Genomic DNA, 11259 nt, shown 5'->3' with positions numbered 1-11259 from the left:
TTTTTTTTTTTTTTTTTTAATTGCCTTAAATGTTCCACTAATTAAACTCTTCTTTATTCGGCAATTTTGCTGTCTGTTCCCTCTCCTGGCAATGCAGCTCCTATTTCACAGCCCTGCAGACTGGCTAAAAACATTAACTCAGGTGGAAATAACTTTCAGGGAAGCATTGGATGCGCTGTCAAGATGCTCGAGACAGCTAGATTTTGTTTTGTGAATCTGAAAAGGAGATGCCCATTCAATCCTAAAGACTACAGAACCAATGAAACAACATTATTTTTTTGCCCGGTCTGTTGTGGTTTTTGTATTCGTAATAAATGCTGCAGCAAACGTATATTGCTTTTGCTGCAAACTTTAAAGGAATAATACAGCCCGAGGCTGCGAGCTTATTAGTACAGCTTCTTGTTAACTTGATAAAAGTAGGCATGTGTTATGTGAGTCACATCACCTGCACCCCACCCTTTGCAAAATCCTAGATCCACCCATGGTGGTTTGTGTAGGTCCTGTTTAAACAATCACCTTGCTCCCCATAGGAAGGAAGGAGTTCCGCTACCCAGCAGTGGAGCTCTCTGCAAAAAACAGGTGAGGAGATAGAAATGAACCAGCCAGCGATGCATTTGGAAGCTGAGCCACTGCCCCTCCTCCCATGGGCCCCCGGCAGACATCAAGAGAGATCGAAATTCCCTGCCAGCAGCACGCGGGCTACTTTCCACCTGGCCCCCCGCCACGGGGGTCTTGGCTTTGTGTGCCTCGCCCGGGGCAGCACCTGGAGAGTGGCAAAACCTCCGGAGGGCACCTACCGTTACCACGGCTCTTTGGGAGAAAGAAATAAAGAGGCACCGCGGCGTCGAGAAAGGTTACCTGAGACGTAAACACCTGTGGGACTGCACGTCTTCGTCTTTCCAGCTTCCGGGAATGAATGGAAATGCAAGACATGGTAGGGGAGAGATGGGGGGAGGTGGAGAGGGGGAGCGAAGGAGGGGAGAGAAAAAGATGAGAATGGCGTGAGAGGCGATGTTAGTAAAAAGGGGACATCTGGACCAGGGGGAGGGATACACAGACTGGTCCATCAACATCTCACCTTAGGGCCAACCCCCTTGGGGATAGAAGATGGCCACATGCTGGATCATCAAGACTGTGGCACTGCTGGAGTCCAGTCCCCCTCGCCCCTAAGTGTGGTCCATGCCCCAGCTGTGTGCCCCTGAACCGGGGTTGTGCTGGGGGTGATGGACCACACACGGCTGCAGGCTCATCTCGAGGCCAGCTGCAGGTGAAGCTGGCCTCTTATGTCCGCCTGACCTCAAAGCCCACAGCGCCAGGCTGGCAGGGGTCTGGAGCACCACGCTGTCCTGGGAGGTCCCCATGCACTGGCTCTTCAGCAGCAGATCAAGGCAGCTTCTGGGTAAGGCGATGGACTGTGCTGGGTGGCTCGCCTCCTGTGTTGTCCCCAATGGAGCAGATGAGCCCAAGTGCCCAGAGCATCTCCCAGGACCCCAGGCATGAAGTCTGCAGGGAGCTCCGAGTAAGTCCGGCTGGTTGATTCTGCAGGATGCTTCATGTTTACCGTGAATCCCCAGGTGGGCACAGCACCCTGTGCTGGAGACAGTTCAGCAACCCCTGGGCAGGAGCAGGGAGCGCGTATAGTCCCAGCACTCAGCTCTTCCCACCTCCGAGATGTCCACAGGAACCGTCACAACAGCCCCACCTTCACAAACAGGGAAACTGAGGCACAGAGCACTTTGGGAGCAGCCTCCCACTGCCCACCTCCCAAATCCCTCCCTGAAGCACTGCAAGGGAAACCCTGTTTCCTGTCCCGTCCCCACCTCACTTGCAGATGTCTCGGACCTACTGGTCACCAACCCTTTGTGCACCAGGGCTGGGGGCCGTCACTCCCCTAACAAGGTGACAAGCTGGGGCTGCGGGTTTCCTGGATGCTGCTGAATGATGGAGGAAAACCAGTGCTGCAAGTAGACGTGCAGGGCAGAGCTCAGCCCCAGCACACAGACAACCAGGATCCCAACTATCTCCTGTCCTGCAGCTCCTGGCAGCCACAAAAATCAAGCCCAAGCTCATTCACCTCATTCATATCTGTGGTGGGCTGCTCGCACGGCCAACTCTCCCATGTCAGGATCGGGCCCATTCAGCATCCCCAAGACATAAGTCCTGCCCCTGGGGAACACAGAGCTGGAGCTTCCCTGGCTGATTCACTCGTATCCCTGCTGGGGATCACTGAAGAGCAAGCAGAGGCCCCAAACCCGGGCTGAACAGAGCCAGCACGGCAGACGGCGCCATGCAGGGGACTCCAAGACATCTTCACGTGCATGGGAACCGGAGCTGGCGTCTCTTCATGTCACTCTGTCACTGATGCCCCTTCGAGCCCCCAGGCTCCACTGGCCTCCAGGAAATCCCCCTGGACCACCAAGGGATGCCCAGGGCAGCGACAGATGGGCACCATGCCCCATCCGTTTACCTGGAGGGTGTTGTGCCCCCCAGTCGGCGGGGATGTTACACGCATCCCAATCACATGCAAGGCGTTCCTGAGTAGGGTTTGGCTGAACCGGGGAACTGGCTCTCAGACGCTGGGGCTGGTCATCCCACTTGCTGGTCATCCAGCTGCCTGGTTCTTGTATCGTCCACACCCTTGAACCTCCAGGACCAAGGATCCTCTTGTGGGGAAGCGTTTCCTCCAGAAGCTTGCACCCGAGAGAAGAGAGGAAACAGCAGCCAGCAGCTGTTTCCTTCACTGTCATTGGTGGTCCATGCTCCTTCACGCCAACATGTCCCGTGCATCCCAGGGCCCTTGTGCACAAGCACAGAGTGAGAAGGCAGGTGTGCGCCTTCTCCACGGCAGCTCACTCACAGCAAGGGACTGCCCAGCTCTGCAGCTCTCCCACCCCTGCACGCCCGCGCTGGTGATCAAATAGCTCACACCCCCCTGGCCCTGCTGGCACAGGCACCTGCCTCCAACCGCAGGCTGCCTCAATGTGAGCAATAGAAAAATGCCCTGTAATAAAACTGCCCCATTTATATTCCCCTGGGAAAGGCTGGAGTCAGGGGGAGAAAACTAGTAGGGGAAATGAGGACTGGCTGGGGAGCAAAGCAAAAGGCAAGTGATGGCAGCGGGATTACCCTGTGGGCAGCTGGGAAGGGATCTGGTGGCTACAGAACAGCAGCGGTGGACGCGGGCATTAGTGTGTGCACAGCTCGGGCCTGAGCCCAGGGCAGATGGAGAAGAAGAAGAGGAGAGAGAAAGGACAGGAGGTTTCATTGCAGAGAAAGACAGGTCTGATTCACCCTTTCCTGTAACGCCAGGCAGAGGGGCGCTCAGCAACACGAGGAAGGCAATGCCTTGAGAATCGGGCCGAGCCAGCTTCTGGTTCACCTGTGGAGCTCACTGCTGCAGGGGGCAGCTCTCCGTCCAATTCGAAACAGGATTCAGCCTTTCTATGAACAGCACCAGCAGGTAGGAATAAAAAACAGGCCATTGTTTCCTCCTGCCTCAGAGCTCTGCCCTCCCCAGGGGCAGCTGAGGAAGGGATTTACCTGGGAGACGGCATAGCACAAAGTGAAACGTGCTGCAGAGCAAGCTGGGCTTTAAGGGCATTTGTTTTTCCTGGTGCTGGCACCAGGAGGAGGCAGGGAAACAGACTGGAAGGCTCATCAGCCTGGTCATTTATACTGCAGGGATTGCAACACCCGTGTCAGCTGCGCAGCTCCACGTGCACTCGGCTTGCCAGCAAACAAAGTTCCCAGGGACATTGCCACACCGAGGCTGGGTAGGTTTGAACAGTCCAAGGGACCTGGGCTGGGAGTCAAAGACGAACAGGGTTGCTGGAGAGGATGGAGACCCCTGGGAGATGTGGGGTCCAGCCTGGCTGGCACGAGGAGATCTGGACACAGCCGTGTGTACATGTGCGCGTGTGTAATATTGCAGTCCGGTCTGCACTGTAACAATGCACTTGAGCCAGATCCAGGGCCTGAACCAGGGACACCGGCATCAAGCCTGCCCTATGTAAGCTAAAATGACCAGCTCCATCACCTTGGAGGTAACAGCAGACACATCCACCTCCTAACACAGTCCAGCCAAGGGAGGCACAACAAGGAGCCAGCCTGCAGTCAGGCTGGCATCCACCTGGCACCAGACACGGACACAAGCCCTTAGCAGCCAGGAGAAGCCCCTGCACACACACAGACAGGGCCAACAACAAGAGGAGACAGACAACGGGCACAACACGGAGCAGCCATGGGCTACGCCCTACCTTTCCCCCGCACAAAGAAGGGGGGCGATGGTTTTCTGGCCAGGGGTGAAGCAGTGATAAGGCAGTGGGGCTCCGTCAGGCAATTTTTTCACCTCTGAGGTCCTAATTCCTCCGTTGCGGGCTCGGTGCAAATGCTCAAACATAAGGACCAGCTCTCTGGGGTGGGGGTGGGTCAAATAAAAACACGGAGACATTAAACCTCTCAAGGAATAAAGAGAAACCAAAAGGATGTATAAGAACAAAGCCGGGACCGTGAGGGGCTCTCTTAGGGGGAAACTGTAAATCAAAACCATCTCAACAGTGTCTCAATCTCAGGGAGACCCCGGTAAGGACCAACCAGGGACAGGTCCTGGCACCTGGGCGAGTCAGTGCACTCCTACAGTGCAGACCCTCCGCTGTCATCCACGCAGCGAATATTCAGCCTGGAGAACAAGATTGCCTTTAAAACGTGGCAGGAAGGAAAACGGGCCGTCAGAAATCAGGCTGGAAGACCAGCTCTGAGAAAGGCAGGGTGGGTTGTGCCTATCTCAACGGGGTGTTCACTCTGGACCCTACTGACGACACAGTAGTGTCAACTTGATATGTGCCACGTAGGGCACGACACTGCAACATCTCCTGATGGCAAGCAGATTTCATGCTAGTGTCACAAGTGGGTGCTGCCTGGTTTGTGGGCAGAGTGGGAAAGGCCCAAAGTGGTTTCTTTTTAGCTAATTTGATTCCCATTTCACTCCTTTCCTCTCCACCCTGCTGTAAAACCAGTGTAGGTGACGCTGCTTCTAGCATTCCCCAGCATGCCTGGGCCCAGGAGCTGGCACCGAGTGCGGGAGCCTCTTTCAGCCCATTGTGGCTCCACCACGTTCAGATCCAAAGTCTACGGGAGTCAAGAGAGAGACTCCCATTGCTCTCTAAAGGGCTCTGGGTGAGATGACAATCACCACGTCACTGGGGCCTTTTAAGAATGGACATCACGTTAGCATTTTAGACCTGTGCACTACTGATCCAGGGTCTCTGTTGCTCCAGCACCGGTGTATCAGTGCCTCGTGGGCTGGCAGGAATGTATTCCCACAGCTCCCTAGCACCGGTTGGTGCTATTACCCCCTAGAGGGGCGGGGGGCGGAAACTGAGGCACAGTGAGACTCTGTGACATGCCCAGGGTCACACATGGCGTCTGTGGCAGGGGCTCAAACTCTCTGGTCACAGGCTGGAGCCTGAAGCCCTGGACCATCCTCCCCCTTCAGAGGCCGCACAAGGCAGACCTGCAACAGCGTTAGCTGGGGAGGTTCAGAGCCAGACATAAATCCGGACTGGGCCTGATCTCATCTCCTTTCTAAGACTGCTGCACCAACTCGGCGCCCTTGGGCTCAAGGCCAGCCTGATGCTGACAGGGATGTTGCTAGGCCGTCTGACATAGGGCAGCTCTTAGCGGCTGGATATGGCAGGCCAATTTCTGGGCCGGGCAGCTGATCATTGCCTGGGTGCTGCGGTGAGCACGGCTTGGAGAGGGGGCGTTGTTTTTCTGGGTGCTGAGGATGTTATCTTCAAAAGGGAAAACACAACAACCGTCAGGCCAAAGAAACAAAAGAACCTAGCACAGGACACAACCACGGGGGAAACCAGAGGCCAACCCCGAGCCGGATGCTCATCAAAGCCTGCGGTCAGCGCGGGAAGGAGGTTTGTTCTCTGACTCGAGGATCCACGCAGCAGACAGTGGCAGGATGCTCAGCCCTGAACCGTATCCAGCTGTAATGCCTAGCCCTGCCCCAGGGCCCTTGCAGATTAAGATGGGCAAGTCCAAGGTAGTCCAGAAACACAGACTTTGTGGGCTGTGCCCCTCCAACCCATGAGAGTCAGAGGCCTGGGGGCTTCCCCTTCCAATGGCACACTGCTCTAGGGCCCATGTTTTACCAGGGATGGCAGCCCGTACAGGTACCGGAGGGAGCATCCTCTCTTCCACGCGCACACTATCCTCTCCTACTGCCCTCAATAACTTTTGCAAATCGACTGGCCCGAACAACCCAAATTCCTGTTCACATCCACAGCCGCCAGCCCGCGGCTCTCCAGTGGGATCCAACCCCCACGGGGGCTCCAGTACGCGAGAAACCTTGGAGATGGGGTGAGAGAGAGAGTGAGCAGAGATGGGTTGGATGGCGAGGTTGGTGGCCTCCGTGGGGAACGGGTGCCGTAGGAGATGGAAGATGATGGAGGAGGAAGTGAAGGATTTTAACAGCTGCTCCATCCTGGGGAGCGAACTCAGCAGAATGCAAAGGACAAAAGGGAGAGCCACATGGACTTGGCTTAATAGCTCCCCGGGGTGGGCTATAGAGAGAGTGGAAGGAGCCAGTGGAAAGAGAAGGGGCTGCTAGGGTGGACATCAACTCTATATGGCAACCCAGGTATACCCACATTTTCCCTGCCTCTCCCTAAAAGCCTGCGGGAAGTGGGGGCATGCAGATCAGAGGAGCAAGCAGGCCTGGAAATGTTCGTGGCAACCTGAGGCTGATCTCAGCTGGTTGTAGGTGCATTCAGCTCAGGTCCGACTGGTTCATCCCGAAGCAACTTTCCCGGCTTCAGCGGGGCGACTGCTGCCAGTCTGAGAGGCTGGCAATGCTACGTGCCTCTGCTGGGCAAATCTTGCCTTTTTAAACCTGTTGGGCTTTGGATGTAAACACCTGGCGGGCCAAGCTCAGAGGAGTGGCCCAGTCCCAGAGCCAAGGCCTGCATGAAGGGACCCCATGCTGGGTAACCTTTAGAGGCTGCTTCTCCAAAGGCTGCCCACAGTGCATGGTATCCTGCCCAAAACCTGAGTCTGAAACTGCTCAGAGCCACAGGGAGCTCAACCCCAGGATGCCAAGGGGCAGGCCACTGGCCTGGGGTGCATCTTGGGCACACAGAGTATTGAGCAAGCTGCATCCAGGATTAGCTGGGGATAATTCAACATGGGAACAGGCTTGGTACCAGCCGCACTGCAGCTGGGATCACCACACTCCTGCACACAGGGGTCACCCCCACGTGTACAGGGATTTCTGGCACACACTGTGGCACTGGTGTGTGCAAGCCCTCAGCAGCAGCTCACTGGTGTGCAGGGGTGACAGGCACCATCTCTCCACTCCGATTCCCAGCTGCAGCCATGGATAAGGTACCTGACCCTGCAACCCCTTTGCCCCCAGCTCCAGGGGTGCAAGGAAAAGCTCTTGGCTCTCGAACTGATAAGCTGAAGGGGTTAAACACAGAGCACAGACCTTGTCTTGCCCCTCTAAGCCACTACCCCACTACTAGAGCAGGGTCATTCTGCACCTGCCCCCGTTTTAAGGACCCCAGAAGAGCAGAAGCAATCCAGCCCTCGACAGGGCCAGGGGCAGCACAAGAGACCTCCGCTGAGGCTCCCCAGGCAGGGAGCGGGACGTGACTTTCAAAGCTGTACTCCACCGTACTCAAAAGGGAAGCCTCCATGGATCTGGAGAAAGGGCTACAGCTTCCCGGGGACAAGGCAGGCTGTCATTCTCCACAGCAGCCTGCTCCAGTCTTGGCATCTGATGGGACCGGCCGCGAGGAGGCTGGCTGGGTGAGCAGCACCAAGCATGGGTGCCCCATCCAGAGGCTGAAGTCCCAGCCCTGCCGGTTCGGGAAGCCAGAGCCCATGTCATCCTGGAGGGCAGGGCTGAGCCACAGCAAACTGATGCAGGTCTCTGACCGGGAGCTGGAGGGCTGGATTTGTGGCTGTAGCCGCCATGGGTGGATGCGGAGCCTCGAGTCCCCCTCCACCACCCGCCTCCCACCCCGCGTGGTCATCCCCCGTGGCGCCTTGCCTACCTGAAGGATGGGAGGATACTGTCGTAGTAACACCAAGTGGCAGTCAGGTAGGCCCTGCTTGCGTCGGTCGAGTACAGTCGCCAAGCAGCCTGTGCCGGAGAGAGCGAAGCTGTTAGCAAGCAGCAGCATGGGAGCCATTAAGGGAAGGGGATGCCGTGGTGAGAGCAGGAGCCTGGCACGTAGGTCTGAGTCCCTGCCACAGACTCCCTGTGCAACCCTGGGCAAGTCTCTTAACCCCCAGTACCTCAATTTCCCCTCTCTGGCACTGGGACAGCACCCTCCCCTACCTCCCAAGTGAACCAAGAACAGACACAGTCATTTATGAGATGGTCGGATGGACCATCTCACAGGGTGATGGGCATGAGAATAGTTCCTTTGGGAGGAGAAACTGGCCTTGGAAAGGTCTCCCAGCTCAGCTACTTGAAAGGAAGGGAGAAAAGTTTGCAAGTGCTGGTAGGGGGGTCAGCTACTGCTGCTCTGTGGGGCAGATGGGTGCATCAGCACCGATGGGCTGGTTTGTTAATTAGGTGGCTCATGGGATTGCCAAGAGATTTCCTCTTGGCACCCACACACACACACCTCTAGCTGTGGGACCTCAAAGTTGGAGAGTCAGTGGCATGGTGGCACAAGGGCTGGCTGTGATGGCCCAGTTGGGGGCACAGGGGGACCGGTGTTGTGAGTGTGGAGGGGCATGGGAAGAGTCTGGAGTCCTGTGTCCAGTTTTGGGCCCCCCACTACAGGAAGGATGTGGGCAAGTTGGAGAGAGTCCAGCAGACAGCAATGAAAATGGTTAGTGGGCTGAGGCACATGGCTGATGAGAAGAGACTGGGCTTATTAGTCTGGAGAAGAGGAGACTGAGGGGAATTTAATAGCAGCCTTCAGCTCTCTGCAGGGGGGTTGCAAAGAGGACAGAGCTGAACTGTTCTCCGTGGGGGCAGATGACAGGACAAGGAGCCATGGGCTCAAGTTGCAGCAAGGGAAGTTGAGGTCAGATATTAGGATAAACTCTCTCATGAGGAAGGTAGTAAAGCACTAGAACAGGCCACACAGAGAGGTGGTGGCATCTCCATCCCTGGAGGTTTTTAAGACCCGGCTTGACAAAGCCTTGGTTGGGATGATGTAGGTGGGGCTGGCCCTGCTTGGAGCAGGGGGTTGGATGAGATGACTTCCTGAGGTCCTTTCCAACCCTCATTTTCTATGATTCAAGCATCTGAGCAGGGAGCCCTCCCAAGACCAGGACCAGCGGCAAGCACCACAGGGCAGGACTGCGGTGCATGGGCAGAGCTAGGCATGCAGGAGTTTGCCCCCGCTAACCCAACATTGCGCCCAGTCACGGTCTCAGGCAGGAGTCTGCCTGTGGACATCTCAGAGCAGCGCAGTCTTGAGGACGATGCCTCCCAGGTTCCTCCTCCCCGTCTCTAGAAGCAGCTCTGATGTACCAACATCCCAACATGGCAACTATGGCGTGCCTGTTGGGGGGTTCAGCCTGTCTGCTGCGAACCAGTCAACCCTGCTCAGATCGGAGAGGACCAACCTCCAACCCAGAGTCCTCTGGGCGACTGTCCAGCCACAGACTCCAAGGGGCTGAAAAAATGAGCTGGGCAAGGGAAAGAGGACAGCGTGGGCTGGAAATTTCTCTGGCTCATTCAGATCCCAGGTTGCATTGATCAAATCCTGCTTTGGGGCAATTCCTGGCTCACTAGAGGTTTCCCAAGGCCAAGTCAGGTTCAAACCCCACCGGCTGCGCTGGAGAGAGGAAATCTGCTTGCCACCCTCCCAGCCCCTGCCTGCTTCAAGCTGTTCTCCTGTGTCTGTTCTTTTGCTGAGGCTTCAAGAAGGGACAGGGACATCGATTGCAGAACGATCACAATAGGAGAGGCCTTATCAAAGCCAGCACGGCCTCTTGTCTGCATCCTGATTGCCAGCAGCGATGGCCCAGCTCGCGGGGGGGAGCACATTGTGCGAGCACGGGAGCTGCGGTGCGTCACTGTGGTCGCTTTGTCTCCCAGGCCATGTGCTTGCAGGTGCCTTTGTCTTGCCCTGTGCCCAGAGCTATGTATCTGCAGCCGCCTCTCGCCTCCTTGGTGGGGGATATGATGACAGGCGAAGCCAGGCTGCATCAAGAAGGCTGGGGAGGAGTGAGAGCGGGGCCAGTGGACTGGCTGGCAGTGGGAGATAGAGGAAAGGGGTCAGGGGCTCTCTTTGTGTGCCCAGGCTCTGAACTCAGGAGATAAGGAGGCTTTTCTAAAGTTTCCCTTTCTGTGGCAACCGCAGGAGGAGGCTGATCCAGACGAAAGAGCTGATGTGCCAGGGCTCGCTGCATTGGCACGGGGCTGCGGTGCCATCAGACTCTCAGCAGGGCACGTTTCAGATGTGCTGAGCTCTGCAAGGCAGGGCTAAGGGCTGTGGGAGAGCTGTGCATAGGGAGCCCAGCAACAGACTGGCATAGCGGGGAGGATGAAAGGGCATCCATACAGCTGTGGGGAGAGGCACGGGGAGCCTAGGACAGCCTGCAGGATGGGTGGGGAGCAGGGGCACAGCCATGCAGTGCCCTGGGCTGCAGCAGAGGATGGGAGCTACCGGGGGCAGGCGTTGGTACAATACCTGGATCAGGTTTGCGGCTGGCATCTTCCTCTTCTCAAAATGCTTCTGCCGATGCTGCTCCTGGACTTTCAGGGCAAACCCAGAGCCCAGGATGCCCTGCGGGGAGAAGGGGCCAGTGTGAGGACCCAGACCAGAACCCACCTGCCAACTCACGGGCAGCCACATCCGCCCCCGTGCCCTTGGGGAACATCAATGCCAGCTTCAGTCCTGACCACCCCAAATGAGGTATCTCTTCAATCTGCTGGGTGCATCGCTGCCCCCAGGAGCTGGCAGCCCCTTGGAGGTGCCACCTTCATTCCAGCCTCCCTGCAATGGCTGGGGCTTGCTGGGCTCCAGGGTGCAGGGCAGAGCCCACTGCTCCTCTGGGGAGGAAGGGAGAGGAGAGATGAGCACAAGGAGGAGCGCAGTGATACCCTGCAGGCAGGATGCCATTGGGGTCTCCCCCTACGGGGCACGACCCCTTATTTTATAGGGGAAGTTTGAGCTTCCTGCTGGATCAGAGCGTAGAGGCCCCGTGAGGGTAGCAGCAGCCCCCAGCGCTACTCACGGCTGGGAGGGCGAAGAAGGAGATGCCAAGGAGCGCGAAGCA

General features: G+C 56.9%; 1 protein-coding gene across 1 annotated transcript in view; it reads right to left on the bottom strand.

The window, feature by feature from the left end:
- KCNQ4 (potassium voltage-gated channel subfamily Q member 4) overlaps positions 1 to 11259 on the bottom strand; it is an 87788-nt gene that overhangs the window by 18783 nt on the left and 57746 nt on the right. The window contains exons 9-12 of the mRNA XM_019512073.1: positions 11218 to 11259; positions 10671 to 10766; positions 8067 to 8155; positions 4257 to 4412 (exon numbers count right to left, since the gene is read on the bottom strand). The exon at positions 11218 to 11259 is cut by the window's right edge and continues 1 nt beyond it. Of these exons, the coding sequence (XP_019367618.1) occupies positions 4257 to 4412; positions 8067 to 8155; positions 10671 to 10766; positions 11218 to 11259 (383 nt within the window). The remainder of the gene's footprint in view (positions 1 to 4256; positions 4413 to 8066; positions 8156 to 10670; positions 10767 to 11217) is intronic.

The sequence above is a fragment of the Gavialis gangeticus genome, unplaced genomic scaffold (assembly GCF_001723915.1).
Source record: "Gavialis gangeticus isolate Ggan-Ray unplaced genomic scaffold, GavGan_comp1, whole genome shotgun sequence".
NCBI classification, from domain to species: Eukaryota; Metazoa; Chordata; order Crocodylia; family Gavialidae; genus Gavialis; species Gavialis gangeticus.
Note: the sequence above shows the minus strand (reverse complement) of the source record. Positions and strands in the feature narration are given on the sequence as shown.